Genomic DNA, 17,991 nt, shown 5'->3' on the forward strand with positions numbered 1-17,991 from the left:
CCTGAAAGGTGCTCCAGCACACACACACACGGGGACTGTAACTCACGGTCACAGAACACCTGAAAGGTGCTCCAGCAGACAAGGGGTTCAATCTGCTGTCATGAAAACATAAGCCACACAATCATGACCACGTACTAACACGTCAAAAACATTTTTGTGATAGTCTGAAAGGAAGAGAATATAAGGGACTCCAAAGTAAAAAAGACAAAGTAAAAAATGGGGTCTAACATGAGAAGTCAACATAATTAAACCTAACCGAGCTGGGAACGGCGGATGAGACCTGTAACTCCAGCACTGAGACCAAAGTCTACTGGAACACTACTATGTACGACCGAACACTACTAAAGCCTTCTGCTGCACGGAGACTTTCTTACCTCCAAAGATGCTTTCTAATTGTTCAACGTCCTTCTCTATACTTAAATAGGGGAAGGAAGCTACTTGAAAATAACTCAAAAAAACAGTCGGCAAAAATATTAAAACCTAACAGAAATTCGAAACTACAGTACCTTAAAATGTATTAGTAGAGCTCCAAGATAAATATTTAGTATATGCCACAGCAGGCCTAATGATAGACCTACCTTTCTGTAACCTAAGATCTGAGAATAGCAGCACATACCTTTTCAACTCAGCAGCTGGGAGGCTGAGGAGGAGTGTTCTGAGCCAGAGCCAGCATAGGCTACACAGTGAACTGTAGGCCAACATGGGTGAGAGGACAAAAAACTGACCAAAGCCACAAGGTTAAGAAATGGCAAAATAAGAATCAGAAGTTAACAATTATTATGAGGACTGATTTCTGTAGCATATAAATAAATAAATATATATATATGTAATTCTGTTTACAGATAAATACATATATACATATATTGCTAAGATTACTAAAGTTAAAACAGAAAAAAACATGGACACAAAATAAGAACTAAAAGTTTTGAGAAGAATGGAGATACTTTAAAATTACAGAAAGGCAGGAGAAAAAGTGTATGCATGTGTAGTAAGAATTCCTATGGGGTGGGAATAAGATACAGAACCTCAGATGCACATGAAGACACAATGGCCCAGGATATTATAAAACTGTATCTGAACTCCAATCTGAAGAGAATATAGCCAAGTACAACAGGAGAACAGAAAGAGAAGGGGAACCTCATGGACCCAGGTGACCACACAGTGGGGAACCTCATGGACATGTACCCATGTGACCACATAGTGGGGACCTCATGAAGGTGTTCCCAGGACACTGCACAGTGGGGAGCCTCATGGAGGTGTACCCAGGACACTGCACAGTGGATAAGCTAAACAGATTACTTAGAGGGGCTGAAGAAATAAAAGCAGAAAATTTAGGGGGAAAAAGTGGGGGTGGGGCGCCAGGGGCAGAGAGGAAGGAAGGGAGGGGGAAAGAGAGAGAAAATTACATAGACATCTCAGGAAAAGTATTCTGGGTCTAGGGTAGAAAATATTTTAAGAGGAAATACACTGGGCCAAGAAACTACTTAGATGTTTCTGTAGTTCTTACGAAAGCTAAATGCCTTTTAAGAGAGTACTAAAGATGTGGCCTAGTGGGGCAGATGATGTGTCAGGTCCTCTTGATTCATAGACCCACAGATCTGGGTATTCAAATGTTCACTAGCATGTATCTGTAACCCCAAGTCACTACTCAGGGCACCGCAGCTATCACTTACAGTCCTCCAAAGAGCACTGGACAATGAGTCACAGGTAAGTTCCCAGGTGAGGCCAAACACGGCAACACTATTTTCTTGCTTAAGCTCTCATACCGTAAACATGTACTTTTCATGACTGATTTGGTGTCGTGGTTTTCTGGTTTTGTCTAAGATCCCTAAGCATCAGAAAACACAGTACACATTAAATGAGGTACTATGTTATATGGAAGTGGACTACTGACATGTCTAAGATCTCTAAGCATCAGAGCACAGTGCACATTAAATGATGCATTATGTTATAAACTGTCACCTGTGAGCTCAATGCTAATGCATTAATGAGATGCAAAGACAAAAATTAAATAGTGTATCTGTAACAGAGGCATGTGTAAAAGAAAGTTACATACTGAGTAGTTGGTGGGCTCATCAGTTACAGGACACACCAAACATAAACATCCTACAGAAAGAATGTCTCAGGAAACCCTAACTCAGTATTTTCAGTCACTTTGTGAACTATGATTAACGCAAATAAGAACTGTCTAAATGCACATGTGCACACATACATGCTCACTAACGGTCCCCATGCACATTTGCACACATGCACAGGTACACATACCCCAGTGAGAAACCACTATAAATGGTGAATATATTAGAAGAAACTCCTCACACCCAGGTGGACTGCTTTTTAATCCATTTATAGAAAAATGAAAAAGTAGTACTTTCCACATAAGTTACCAAGACACCATTCTGAACTGTCAGACTCCTAAAGAAACTTCTAATGAGTAAATAGTGTTTTATACTTGATTTTAAAAACCTCAGAATTATAATTTCTTTCAATGTAGCTTTTATAAAAATATACATATACACTCAAAATGTGACAAGTTTGCAGAGTCTGGAAATAAGTTACATAGTTACAGAGTCGTATATAATTATAGGTACAAACATTAAAAACTACCATAGAAAGTCCCTTTCTAGCCAACATCATCTTTGTTTATACACATCTCATTAAACAGAAAACAATTTCTAAGCTACTACAGAACTCATTTTATAAACAAATATACATGTACATATATATATATATATGTGAACATAAAAGAAAAGGTTGATACATAATTCATTCTCAATATATAATGATCTAAACACATATTCAATGCCAATCTAAAAGACAACAGCCACTTGCAAACCAGTTCTTTTTCTTGCACTTTATTATCTGAAGTGCTTCCTTTTTAGATTCAAATCACCTCCCTGGCATTATCAGTGGGGTGAGAACTAGATGCACACTATCCAGGCACCAAAATTAAACATAACAGCTATCACTGATCCTTTGAGAAAGGTTCAAAGTGAAGGGGAGGAGGGTGTACATAGGTGAAGGTGCAAGTGGGAAAAGAAGGAAAAGTTAAAACTCAAAGGGTTTTGTACAGACCTGTGGTTCTAGACAATTAAGAACCAGGTCCTTTACAATGAGAAGGACAAAATATCCATGGACACAAGATCCTTTAAAAAAAAAAAAAAAGGGCAAAGAGCAAAAATCATCATTTTGAGCATCTTTTACAGCGTTAGAACTAATTTTATTGTATTCCTATCTAAACCGAGGCATTTGACCACAACACAAACAGAAATGGCTTTGCAAGTCAACACGGATATTTGAAATAGAAAATAAACTTGACACACACAACTTCCCTGAGCTTCCACAACAGCAGCAGCTGGTGCACACTTGGTGTAAATACCCCACAACATCCTACCTACCAGAGAGCACACCCTGCTCTATGCCAAGGAGCATGGCCACGGGTAGGAGCAGGAAGAGGCATCGTGGTCTCACTCTCTGAGTCTCAGAAACTGTGACATCCCACAGTCAGAGAACACAGTCGGGAACATGCCTGACAGGCCAGGAGCCAAGACGAGGAAGACAGGAAGGCTAGGAAGTGGTCTTAAAAAAGAAATTTCACATACACACACACACACACACACACACACACACACACACACACACACACACACACAAATCAGGGAATAGTGAAGCAGCTACCAGAAAAACAAAACACGAAACAAAACAAAAAAACACTAATGGAGGTAAAAGAAATGCCCTAAGTGGCAGTTTTGATCCTAAGTGGCCAAAAAAGGGGCACACAGTCCACACAACTAAGTATAGCTTACAAACTACTTCTTCTTCTTAAAAATTACTCCATTATCAAAGCAAGACAATACTATCACACTCTTCAGTGCGGATCAGGCACAGACTTGCGGCTTTCTGTGCAAAGAGAACCACTTGTATAGGGTTTAATCTATGAGTAGTTAGGAGTTACAAACTCCCAGAACACAATTAAATTCTAAACTGGACACTCCCTAGACATAGCTCTAAATAGTTCGCCTACTAAACTAATGGAGGTAAAAGACAACCCAAGATAGTAGCTGGGGGTAACCCTAATTTTAATGCTAATCCTAAAATTTGCATGTTGTGGATTTTATAATCTCCTAAACATTATAAGCAATGAAATATTCCATTACAAAGACAATGTGGGACTTACATTGTAGCTCATTAAAATATTGGCTATGGTAGTATCATGCTCAGCTAACACTACTGAACAAAATCAATTTGAATATAAACACACTGACACACTGACACACTCACATACACACATATACACATAAACACAGACTCAAAGACACACAAAGACCTGTGTGTGTGTGTATATACACACATATATACATATACACATACACAAGAGACACACACATATACATACTAGCAGACAGTCACAGACACACAGACACACACAGAGAAACACACATACACAGATGCACACACTCACACAGAGATACACACACACACACACACACACACACACACACACACACACACATACAATCAAGGAATAGTGAAGCTGCTATCAGGAAAAAATATTACTACTTAGAGGACAGATCCTCAATTTTCACTAAGAAATTACATTTTGCAAGAAATATTAACATTACTCTTTATCATTCTAAGCAAAAGACCATTATCCCTGATTAGTAATTTTTCCTTGATATTCCTGATTATTATAAATTATGTCGGTCAGATATATTAGGCATTAAAATCTTATTCCACAGTTTTACTCTCTAGGAAAAGCAGGCATGTGCATCCCCTGGAGAGTGGCTGCGTTTAGAAAGTGATCTCTGGTGCTCCCCAGCTCTAGCTGAAGACCAGTGCTGCACAAGACACACCCATACCTGACTACAGCTGTCAGCGGCATGAAGGAAGGGTCCACGTCTAGTGATTTACTCTAAAGAAACTGCTAGAGGTCTGGTAAAACTATTTAAATAACATGCAAACATATTCCCAAATACTTTCTATATGTTTATTTTTAAAAGGCTGCCTTAAAAATCTATAAAATATATAACATATAAAAATAATGTATTACTCCAACTTCAATATATACATGGTCCCTTAAAAGATTTTCATTTCATCATCAAAAATGCACCTTAACCATATTTTGTATTACTTTCAAAAATCAAGATTTTTAAGATTTTCTAATAGGAAAGCTTTAGGAGTCACGTAAGTGAAATAATAAAACTAGGAATGACACTAGTAATATGTGCGAACACACACACATGTCCCAGCTGTGGTGTGTGCCGCAGGAACACCTTCACACTATGGCAATCCCAAGTAGCTGCACTTTCATTTCAGATAAAAAAGCACAAAAGTATTTCATAGAAAAGACTTAAGTTGGATATCAAGTGAAGTATCTGAGGTTCAAGTCACAATATTGTGTTTCCATACATACATTGTAAACACACACTCTTATGAGATAGCAACTTAAAAGAAACCAGCCATTATTCCAAGAAGACAACATAAAAAAATTCCCAGTGCAAAAATCCTTATCAACCTAAATTGTTATAATGGACTTAAGACAATTTTAATAAAGCTCACAATTTGAATCGCATAATATAAAATGATCCTACGAAGACTTTACAGTAAGGTTAAAAAGCTTACAGCAGAAACCAAGCTTTCCTTGTGTCCCTATTCTCTAGTAAAAGCTTTCCTTTGATTGGCTTTTACAATGTCATCCGGAGACGCTGATTTGAAGTCAAAAGGTGTTATTGCTGCAAGAGGACTTATTTCTCTGTCCGACACATCTTGAACTTGTCTGCTATAAAGGAAAGTCTTGTAGAGGTCAAGAGTGCGCCTCTTGCAGCTTTTCAGTGGGTAACGAAGACACAGCGTTGAGGCAAAAGCTGAAGGCCTAGCCGCAAGGGCCTTGGTCCATGACACAGCCAGAGGAGCTTTCCTAACAAGGGAGCCTTTCTTGTTCTTCTTACTATCCTTAGTAGAACTGGAATTTTTCCCTAACTTTGAACTTAGAACTTTAGCCTCTGGTGTTGGAGCAACTGATGGGTCACCTGTAGGCTTTGGGACAAACTCTGGAGCTTTTATCAGGACACTAAGATCGATGTTTGAATCAACTCCAGGACTCCTTGTTTCAGATAAACCAAGCTCAAAGGAATCTCTCTTAATTGGAGAGGTATCTAGCTCAATCGATTTTGCAATCAAATCAGAAAGGGACAAATTCTCCAGGTCCCTCGTGGGAGCTTTACAAAACACCAAAGATGACAGAGATCCTGTTAATTCCGATATTCCATTAGCAGACTGGCAGTGCTCTGCCAGCTGTGAGAGGGGGAGGGAACGCAGGCTGGCAGGTGCCCGGGTACACAGGCTGGGTAAGGAAGAGCACTGGCTGGAGCTGTTCCCTCTGTGTTCCTCCAGCAGCTCAGCTAGTGACGGACCTCCACACTGAAAAAATGGTAAGCTGCTATTCTTTACAGTATGATTCTTGGCACTTTTTCCAAGTTCAGTGCTCATCCTGGAATTAGAATTATTTTCCACTGAGCTAGGTAAGTGCAATGTATTATTTAAAGTTCCCAAGGTGTTCTGCACTGGAATGCTCTGAAAATCAGGTAGTGAACTAGTTTGAACGTCCAAAGAGCCACTAGCTGCTATGTCCCCCCTCATTAGGGACTTTAGGTCTGGTATTCCTTTGAGAGTGAATTCCTCTTCAGGAGCACACGCAGAAGCACAAGGTCCTACCACATCGGCACCTAGCGTCTTAGGAAGCAGGCTCTGCAGACTGTTTGAGGACGGCAGTCTGACTGACGGCTGGCTCGCACAGGAATCTCTTGACATGTCATGGATCAGGGGAGCTAGAGACAGCTCTCTTGCTAACTTACATGATTCCAGCTCCTCCTCACTCTGGGGCCTGTCAAGTTCCTCTTTGCTATGAGGCAAACACTGACTTGGCACAAGGGTAGAACTGTGTGATCCATAGTTTGCTACTGAGCTACAACAATCAGATTTGCTACTGATCCCCAAGTGATTCTCTGACTGAACATTTTCTGAAGAAACCTCCAAGGAAGAAAATAAGACTCCTTACCTTACAAGAGCCATTGATGTTCAGATGAGCGAGTTGAATTTGCAGAGGGCAGTCACAGCAACCAAAGGGAAACATGAAACGAGGCATTTAATTACTAAGTGCTTCCCTTGACCACGATATAAATACAGTGACACTTGTTTGTTATTCAGCAATAGGGACCATATGGAAAACGAAGGAGTATTACCTCTAACGACCTACAGTGGCTTCACACATGTCCACTGGTGTATGTAATGGAGCGTGCCAATGTTCTAATCATCATGAACTTACTGAATCAGAAACTTCATGAGTGTGAGACTCTGTCATAGTGAAATTATCATGATTACCTCATTAAAACTTTTTTTAAAAAAAAAACTGGGTTCATTTTGTTCTGTGTTTTAACACATTAAAAACAACAAGCAAACAACACCTGTGATTTTCTGTTCTAGGGACACATTATTAATACAGAAAACACTATCATCACAATCAAATAAAAGTACATGTCTGGGCTCCCTCCCCCACAGAAACTCTGATTCCAATAAGCTATATGCAATTTTGTACATTCTAACCCAAAGATTAAAGGACATATCAATCCAGTTAATAAATGATCATACTTGCACTAACAGAAATCATGCCAATTAATACAGTTAATACCTCAGTCCCCTATGTCCACAAAATTCCACACCCCAAGCCCTACAAATTTAAAATTAAAAACCTATTCTTGTTTTCTTACACATTAGCTAAAAATGAAGCTGTGAGGAGTATAATTTCAGTGCTTAATTTTATTTAATGACACTTAAATAACATGAAATTATAATTATCCATGATGTAAGTACAGAGGAATTTTTTACATTAAAGGCTGTGTACTCATTTCTATCTCATCTCATTAGGATTTGAAAAAATACAACAGTTCAATAAGAAACTAAGAAGGAAATGTTTTCTTCTATTTTATTTCCTTGTGCTATTGTTATGCAAACACCATGGCAGGAGGGAACATAATACTTAAATGGAAAATTCCCAAGCAGGGGTTATAGTTGGCTCAGTGGTCAAGAGCACTGGTTCCTCTTCTCTTGCAGAGGACCAAGGTTTGGTTCCCAGCGCCCACACAGTGGCTCACAATCATTAGCTCCACTTCCAGGGACCAGACACCTTCTGAGTTCCAGCAGCACTGCACACATGTGGGGCACAGACACACAGACAAAATACTCATAGAATAAAACAAAACATCATAACAAAATTGCCAACTAGACAGTCAATGGATACTAAGTGAGCTAACTGTGGCATCCCAGCACCCAAGAGCTAAAAGAGAGCAAGGGACAGCATACCTTTTGCCAGCTTTCCTGCAGACACTGCTCTCTCACTCTTCCCCTTCAAGGTCTGCACACTATCCTGTTCCAGAACCATGGACAAAGCCTTCTCCACATCAAACTTGTGTTTCAGAACTGCTTCAGTCAGTATGTCATCAGGCACGGCGTCCCCCAGCACCTCTCTCATATGATCAAGGCATGAATAAAGGTGAGCTAGAACACAGAACACATTACAAAGCTGTACCAGACGGCATCTTGAAAGAAGCTCTAGATGTTCACATCTGACCAGAGAACTTTATATTAGGACAGTCAAACTTTTCTTTGGTAGAAATTACTTATGAAGGTAATTTTTCTACTATGTACCTGTTTTCTCATAGCTCATTAATGAAGAAATCGACATAATCAATCTTTCTGAATAGCAGCTAGGAAAAATACACAGAGGGCTACACAATACCCACTCTGAGTACCACATGCGGTTCCATGTCTCCAGAACAATACTGCCTGTTGCTTAAAAAATACAAATGGGCGGAGCTGGAAAGAAGGGTCAGAGGGCAGAAGCAGGCACCTCCTTCCAAAGCACCACACTGGGCAGACCAGACCAGCATGACCTCCAGCTCCAGAGGATCCAAAATGTCTCTGAGGTCTAGAGGCACCTCTGCACACAGACACATTCACTAACTGAAAACAGTACAGCCCAATCTTTATGGAACACCCCAGCATTTTTAGACAGTGATGGTGGAATTCGCAGCAATCACGTCTATCTAGCACACCTAGGAAGGGAAAGGGGCTATGACCTGGGTGAACGACCCAGCTCATCTCAACTGTGTTTCTTTTCTTTCTTTCTTTCTTTCTTTTTTTTTTTGTTTGTTTGTTTGTTTGTTTTGTTTTGTTTTTCTGTTTTTGTTTTTTTGAGACAGGATTTCTCTGTGTAGCCTTGGCTGTCCTGGACTCGCTTTGTAGACCAGGCTGGCCTCGAACTCACAATGATCTGCCTGCCTCTGCCTCCCGAGTGCTGGGATTAAAGGCGTGCGTCACCACCCGTGGCACTAACTGTGTTTCTTACACATCATAAATTACTACTTGAAATATTTTTCAAACTAATGATCTCTGCAAAGCAGCAAAAATCATCCTTTAAAGTTATCAAAGCAATTTAGCATAAAAATAATGGAGTCCAGAAAATTAAGAAGGAAATGAACATTCATCTTTAAAACCATATTTAAACCTGGGATTGTATCGTTAAGATTTTCATTTTTCTTATAACTAAATTATTATAAAAGGTCAGTTTAACACACATCAGTCTTCATATTAAGAGTGCATGCGCTAGCTCTGCAGTCCACCAGATGTCCAAGTGAGTCTAGAGTTGACAAATAAATTTAATTTCTTCTATCTTGATTGTTTCTACTTCCTAATTTTATATATTTATGCCTTCTTTCCATTCATCATGATTTAGCACCCAGCATTAAAATATACATTTATTATTTATTTCTTATGCAATGAGTGTTTTGCCTACATGCATGTATGTGCATTAAGTCCAAGCCCAAAGAGGTCAGAAGAGAGCATCTGATCCCATGGAACTGGAGTAATGGACGCTTGTAAACCACCATGCCGGTGCTGGGAACTGAACCCAGGCCCCCTAGAGCAAGTGCTCTTTACCACTGAGCCATCGCTCCTGCCCCAGTACTTGGTATTTTATTAACATTCAAACATCAGCTGCAGACCCTCCATTTCTTCCTGTTTCCAGATTAGTTATAAATATACAAGTTAAAAACGTGTAGAAAAAAAATCCACCTGCAAAGGAAAAGCAAGCCAGCTCAGCCTCGCTCATTCTCCACAGACAGCGTTACTCCTGTGCCTGGCCAGCTCAGCTCTCTCTCAGTCTATGGTCTGAGTGATACTTGAAGCAATGTCAGTGTGAAATGTATTTGTAAAAGGAAACCAAAGCATAGTTAGCCCTTTCAAGCGTTTAAAACAGTTCAAAATAAGCAAGAGGTTTCTACCTTCAAACTTCCCTCACACAGACATGACAACCACAACAGTTGTACGGTGTTGCTCTGGTTTTCAGTGCTTTTTTTTTCTTTAAACTTTTCAGAAGTCATCATTCTCATAAATAAAGCAACTCCCATCATTTAATCATCAGCTCTACAAAAGCTCATGAACAAAGACCCTTTAAAAATTCTTATAGCAAACACCTGGACTTTCCTCTCCCACGTAAAAGATGAAAGGGTGAGAAAACTCGGAATCCACAATTCTCTTACTAAGCAGCTGCTTGCTCAATGCAATCAATTTCTCAATCACAGACTTCTCACAAAACACATAAAATAGGATTTAAATTTTCCTTCAAAGTGTAAGATATGCTTGTATCATTACTGTGTATAATCATTACTATAACTTCAATAAAATTCATATAGTCTTACTTGGTAATGAATCATGTTCAGCTAATGAAGACATATTTTTCAAGAAGGCATACCTTGGTCAATTTCACTTAATTGGTGATTCAGAAGTGAATTAGAAGACTCTTTCAGATCTTCATAACCATATTCTTCTACAGGGTTGTCCCGTTGAGAGTAAATAAACTGGGCAGCTAAAATACAAAAAGAGAAATGCTGTCCTACAGCCAGTTCCCAATGTTTTCTTGTTTTCTAACACAAGTTGAGATAGAGGAGATGGGGCTGAAGCTCACTTGGGAAAGTGCTTCCCTGGCAGATGTAAGGTTCTAGGTTTGATTCTCAGTACTGAAAACTAAGACGGTGAAAATTCAAAATTCTGGGGCTAAGAGGATGGCTTAGGGTTAATAGTGCTTGTTCTGCAAGCATGGTGACCCGTGAATGCCCAGCACCACACTAAACAGCAGCAGGGCTGCATGGATCCCCCGTGCTGTAGGGCAGAGAGATGAAACCCAAGAGCTAGCCAGCCAGCCAGTCAAGCCTAAAATGCAAGTTTCCAGCTCAGTGAAGAATCCTGTCTGAAAGCACTAGGAGAGAGAGAACATGAGGAAGGCCTCTGCATGTTCATGCACACGGGGCAGGCACCTTCATATTCACATGTATGCATCGCCCTCACACGCACGCACACATGCACGCACAGGTAGGATGGACAAATTCACAAGCACAAATATACAACACAAATCTGATCAGCACTTACAATCAGTTCTCCACATTTGACAAGAGTGATAAAATTAGAAATACCCCAAGGCGATAGAAACCCTACCCAAGTTCTACTCAGAGGTCCTTAGGCTAACAACTTAGTAATCTCTCATTACTGTTCCCTCTTTCCCCTAATCTCCAAGATCCGTGCTCACTATTAGGGACTTTTGTTTTCTCTTGGTGCTGATATTTTAAAGCTTATTTGCTTAAAAACACTGCAAGTGTATTTTCATAGTGAAGCAAACATTTGACTAAATATCATTACCCAAGAAACACTAATTTTGCCAGACTCCAAAAGGTCACAAAAGCATAAGCTTTAAATTATGTATACGTGTGTGTTTTAAATGTATATATTTAATTTGTTTTAATCTGTGCACTGCATGCCACACACCCTCGCAGATCTGAGGCGGGCATTGGAGCCTCTGAACTGACGCTATGGATAGTCTCCACAAGAACAACACTGTGCTTAACCACCGAGCCATTGTCTCTCCAGCCCTCACAGGCCTTAAATTTTGAACAACTCATTTTTCAAACATACAATGATACCATAAACCAGGCTCTCTCGATATGTAATCAAGTATTACGTACTTCATTAAAAGTAAGAATCTGTAAAAATGCCAATATATACCTCAGTGACATAAACAAAAAAGGAAGTAAAGTAATTATACAAAGTGTGGACACACCCAGCTCAACTGAATGCTCACTGAACTCATGACTGTCCAACTGCCCGGAAGTGAGGTTAAAGACCAGTGCTCTAAAGCAAGGCATTGTGGGGCCTTTACATTATCTCACTCTCCTAAGAACATAGTAAGCCCACTGCACACAATTCCTGCATACAACTTTTGTGCATGGTTCCAGAGAGGTATTAATGTTGAAGAAGAAACTACTTCTAAAATTCATAGACAATGCAGAGAATATAAAGTTACAGACCATTCGTAATATTTATATTCAGTAATCAGAAGGTCATGACTCAATGACATACAGACTGGCAGGGAAGACAAAAAAGAAAATTGTAATACTGTATTTTAAAATCAAATGAGAAACAGTTCACAAGTAGTGGAAAAACAAGTTAATCACTGGAGACTGGACCAGTTACAATAAAGGAGGCAAGAACATTTTTAAAAAGTTAAATATTGAACAAAAAGAAAATCCAACACATGCAAAGAAACTGAGAACTAAAGTACGTGTGTTGCTTCCTCAGATGAGGTCATTGTAATCAGTAAGTATGGGCACGGAGATGCTGCCACACGAAAGATGCTTCAGGCTGATGTGCCCCACCGCTTGAGCAGGTTTGGAAGCCTGACTTTACTGCACCTGTACGTGCAGTGTGGCCAAGGCAGTCTTCCTCAGTCCCGGGAGCACCTCCGATGCATATTTGCCTTTGCCACACTACCCACAAGTCACCACCCTTGCACCTCTATCCATCAAGCCTTTGTCTTTATAGGCTGTCAAGTCCTGCATCTGCATCTTTAGTAGGGAGCTGATGTCAAGCACTTTTAAGGTGCCTACTGGTCTTCTTAGTGATCCGCAGGTTGAACGGCCTGTCCTAATCTTATTTTCCCTGTAGTTATTTTTGGTGTTATGTTTGAACACAAGTAGTTCAAGAATTCATATGTTATATCATTATGTGTGTCCTTCCCCATCTTATAGAATTACAGGTCGGTAGCATTACAGGTGACCACAACTAAAGAGTGAAGAAGCGTTCTTGCTGGAGCATCTGATAAAATGGCGTTGGAAAAATGCAAGAAAATAACACTGGGGCTGGAGAGATGGCTCAGTGGTTAAGAGCGCCGCCTGCTCTTCCAGAGGTCCTGAGTTCAATTCCCAGCAACCACATGGTGGCTCACAACCATCTATAATGTAATCTGATACCCTCTTCTGCAGATAAAGCACTCATATGCAATAAATAAATCTAAAACAAAAAAAAAAAAGAAGAAAAAAAGAAAACAGCACTGAACAATTACCCGCTGCTCTTCCATACCACCAGGGAAGCTTAAGAAACACTGTCCTGTGGCGAGTGGTGGCACACGTCTTTAATATGAAGAGGCAGAAGCAGGTGGATCTCTGTAAGTTCAAGGCCAGCCTGGTCTACAGAGTGAGTTTTGGACAGCCACAGACATAAAATAACAAACACATCTGAGGATAAATAAACACCCTGTGATGCCTGATCTAGGCCCCAAACAGAGGAACTGCCATGTGTCTCTGGGGCATTTTCTTTGCATAAACCCTTTCTTCCCCAGCTGCTTTTTTGGTCCTGGTATTTTATTTCTTTTATTACATAGATGAAGGAAGAAAATAGGATAGACAGCAACAATGACAACAGTAATGAAGATAGGTCTGTTTCACAGAGCAGCCAACAGAGCCCAGCAGCAAATCCTACTGCTCTGCTATGACAGGCTGATGCTTTAAGAAACAAACTATTCCAAAACTATTCATTTCTCACACACATAACACACACACACACACACACACACACACACACACACACACACCAAAAATTAGTCAAGGGTAAAGAAATTCTTGCAGGGGAACTTGGTGGGGTAAACTTACAAACCTAAGTGGGGCCAAAGCTGGAGAGCCACCAGGAGTTCAAGGCTGCCTTGGACTACATAAAGTCTGTATTTTTGTTTTCAAATAAAAAACTTTAAATGTTAACATGTGTGTATAAGGACATACACACATATACATGTCTTTAAAAACATTACATATTACAGTTTTATGAACACTCTGGTCCAGGATGCCAATCACACTTGCTTGACGTTTGTAAACAGCCAAATCAAAGGAATCTTTTTTTTTTTTAAACAACTTACCTGTCGATGGTGAGATGCAGTAATCATCCTCCACAGACTGGCCATACAAATCATCGTCTTCAAAATCTAAAAGCACAACAGATGCATTGACAAGCTCAGTCACAGTCTCAGGAAACACCTGAATTATCTACAAGACAAGTTAGAGTACCATCTGCCACGGGAGCTGAGATAGCTACTGTTCCATAAACTCCAGGAATTCTACCCACAAAGCAGGCATTTACTAACAAATTACTAACAATCGGTACTTAAAAGGCACACGGAGGTCTTACGTTTTTAAGCTGATTTGGCTTCATTTAATTCTCTCACATTTTATCTCATGCAATCAAAAATTAGTAATAATCCCGTAGATGACACACTCAACCGTCTTTCCAACTGTTAGCCCCTGAGACAGCCTCCCTCCTCCCTGTAGCCACACATCTTCAAGAGCTGGTGAGTGCAAGGTGCATGACCAGCCACAGTCATTCTTCATGGAGGCAGGAGGCCTAACTGTGGTGAGCATTAACTGGCCTCAATGGAGTATGCTCCCTGTCGTGATGTTCCTAAGGCTGCTTCTTTCTCTAGGTAAGCTCCCGTAAGTCTTCCCTGACACCTTTACCTTCCAGCAGCCTCCTCTTCTTGTCTCTCAAGTACAACATGGCTCAATGCCTGAGAAACTACAGCTCTTTCTGGCCAATACTTAGGTTAGCGAAGTACCTGCCATACATGGGGCACTAAATGAATGTGTTTGTAAGGTAACAAATCAAACTGTTTAAAACCTGCAAAGAACGTAAGTTTATGCCAGAAACTAGTAAAGAGACATTTTCACAAAGTGTGTGTACACCTCCATCTCTCAATGCCAGTATCTAACAGACCAGAAAAGGGTGGTTACAAAACTGTATGATGAATGCTCATCCTGAGAAAAACAGAGCAATCTGGGAACACATGTGGACAAAACTCAAGTTTCCCCAGGAGGAGACCATCCAAGCCAACTCTAAAGGACAGAGTTAGGCAGTTTTCTCGAGCAATCATACGGTAGGAACAGCGTGCTTACAGGTCAAGCCCAGACACTGCGGTAAAGAGGTGTGTGACTGCTGCTGCTGGGTAAAACATGGGAGATTAATGAAGCCAGACTGTAATCCCAAACTTAAAAACGGCATTCACCAAGCCAAAAACCCTATCTTTAGGTATTACCAATCACTTGAACTCTTCCCTGCAATCTTTCTAAAGTGGTTCATTTATGCAACAAAATGTTGGCGTGATCTACTACACACAAGGTAATCACACTAGACATGAAACTAGCCAAGAGAAGCTGCTAATGCAGCTCAGTTGCTTGTCCATTATGCACAAAGTCCTAGGTTGCAACGGTCCGCCTGCACTGCATACACCAGGCCTGCAATCTAGGACTTGGGAGATAGACTCAGAGCCAGGAGGGTTAGAGGGTCATCGACCTTGGCTATATAGTCAACACAAGTCCAACAGGGCTACACGAAACTGCCTCAAAACAAAAGCACTAGTAGTCAAGGCAGTCAAAGTACTCGAAATTACACAGAAAAATAAAGCAGATGCTACACAGAGGCGTCATCAGGTGTTAGGCCACAGACTGTAATGAAATTAGAATGCTTCTGTGGATGTTTAACTATTGAAAGTCCAAAGAGAAGCCTAACTGGGACATTGAAATGTCTAAACTTTTATAAGGAGGAAAGGAGAAGTGTCCCAGGATAGGATAGAGTTGGTTGTGATGTCACCAATTGTTACAAAGAAATATAGCCTGACCTCAGCCAAGGCAAGAAGGTATTCAGCACTCTCAGATGGCACACGAACTCTCTTGTCAAATACTCCACCCAGAACTCCTGATCCTTTCTGGTTTAGACAGTCCCTCTTACATAGCTCCCACAGCACCGTCATTACACTACGTGGAATCTCTCACCGTTTAACCAGCAGTTACTTTTAAACAATTAAAACAGTCCTCAGTATGTTACACAGTACTCTTAAATACTCAGTTGTCACCGGATGAGGAAATATAATTACTATGGAAACAAGTCCTTTATTGCATATCTACAAAATCTCTCCCAGTCTGAAGTCGCTTCTCAGCGGCAGTGGTCCTCAAGGCATCTCATACAGGCACTGCAACGTCCTTATGGCGAATGTGTCCAGGCAGGACTGGGTCAAAGTCTCCAAATGCAGCCCAGGGCGTAGGGCATTAGCTGCCCAACCCTGATGAGTAGGTTGATGCTCACTATCTCCCAGGTGTGTCAGTAGCAATCGACTTCTCAAACATTACACGGTCTCCATTTTACACAGCAGGGGGTCTTTAGTCCTTTTCCTTGGCTCACACTTGGGTTCCCTTTTGGCTCCTGTGACCCTTTATGATGCATATCACTATCCATTCGCTGCATGAGATATTCTTCCTACAACCACTCTAACCGAACTCCTAGAAGGTTCATATACATATTTCTTCCATTAAAAAAGAAAAGCAGTGGGTCCTTTTCTATGACCTACCCGCTAGTGTTGCTTCTCTTCTCCCTTTTAAAAATACATATACATTAAGCATTACCAGTCAATAGCTGGATATACACTTGAAGATCAGCCAATAGCTCTAACTTTTTGATTCTTTTAAACATGTATCTTTTTCTGTTTGTCACGTCCCCGATTTTGAGAATTCGCTGAAAGTTCGGGTCAGGCTAGGCTCTGCAGTCAAAACGCACGGACACAGGCAAAACATTAAATAAATCTGACAGTTATAGCAGGCTGGCTGCACGTAAACACTCGTGGGCACGCCTGAAGGAGGGCTTACAAGACAAGAGGTCAGAAACTGGCACGTGAGCTCCCCCGCCAAACGAAACAAGAGAGAGAAGAGGTACCGCGTAGATACCCAACAGCATCGGACCCCGCCGTCGCCACACATCCCCAGGCCCTTGAGATACTACACACTCCTGCCCTGTCTGGAAGTGCCCCCCGTCCACAAGGCAGAGATCATGCGAGCTTCCTTCCCTGGGGCTCTGACGTCCTACCGTTTCTCCGCCTTCTCCCTCCCCGCCACAAACAACAGTTCTATGGCTCCGGGGTCCACACCGATCCCGGCGGATGTAGAGCGGCCAGGACGCCATCTGGAAGGGCTAAGATGACGGCCCGAGCACGACCCTGCCACCCACCTTCATTGTAGTTATAGCCTCGGACGTTCCGATGCCGGGCCATCGCGCACGGAGGGCGTCTGCCACCGTCCCTTCCAGAGAACTCGGCTCAGACACCGACAAGACACTGACCGCGGCCTGGACACCTCGTCCGCGCCATCTTGGCTTCCGCCAGGGCTCTGCGCCGTGCGTCTGCGCATGCGCGACGTCATACCCGCGCGCACGACGTGACGGCAAGCTCTCAGGGTCACGGCCGGCCCTCCCGGGACGCATGCGCGCTCGCCGGCCGGCGGGCCGGCGGCTCAAGGTCCCGCCCACAAGCGAGTTGACTGATGTGGACTTTCAATACTGGATATTCTGCAACCTCCAGGTTATTGAGCCGGCTTCTCTGACCTACACCGGCGTTCAGGATTGTTTTCGATATTTGGTTTGTGATTTTTCTGAAAAGCTGGCTGTTTCAGCTTTTAAGATTTAGGCAAGCACGATGGGCAGTCTACAAACCTGTGTAAGTGTGGCATAACAATTAGTCCAAGCTTGACGGACAGAGTGATTTAAGTTTAGAGTGTAGCCACACTGGGTCACAACGTTTTG

The 17,991-nt window shown here is 41.5% G+C and overlaps 1 protein-coding gene across 3 annotated transcripts in view; it reads right to left on the reverse strand.

Moving 5' to 3' along the window:
* Positions 1–17,570, reverse strand: part of Hbs1l (HBS1 like translational GTPase) — a 67,565-nt gene extending 49,995 nt beyond the window's left edge. Inside the window, exons 1-5 of one of the 3 annotated variants that reach the window (XM_051164300.1) lie at positions 17,422–17,570; positions 14,291–14,356; positions 10,805–10,918; positions 8,356–8,550; positions 5,296–7,049 (exon numbers count right to left, since the gene is read on the reverse strand). In XM_051164300.1, the coding sequence (XP_051020257.1) occupies positions 5,647–7,049; positions 8,356–8,550; positions 10,805–10,918; positions 14,291–14,356; positions 17,422–17,464 (1,821 nt within the window). In that variant the 5' untranslated portion in view covers positions 17,465–17,570 and the 3' untranslated portion in view covers positions 5,296–5,646. The other 2 variants (XM_051164299.1, XM_051164301.1) reach the window with 2 other exon arrangements.
* Positions 17,571–17,991: the final 421 nt, after the last annotated feature.

Source organism: Acomys russatus, chromosome 21 (genome assembly GCF_903995435.1).
Source record: "Acomys russatus chromosome 21, mAcoRus1.1, whole genome shotgun sequence".
NCBI lineage: Eukaryota > Metazoa > Chordata > Mammalia > Rodentia > Muridae > Acomys > Acomys russatus.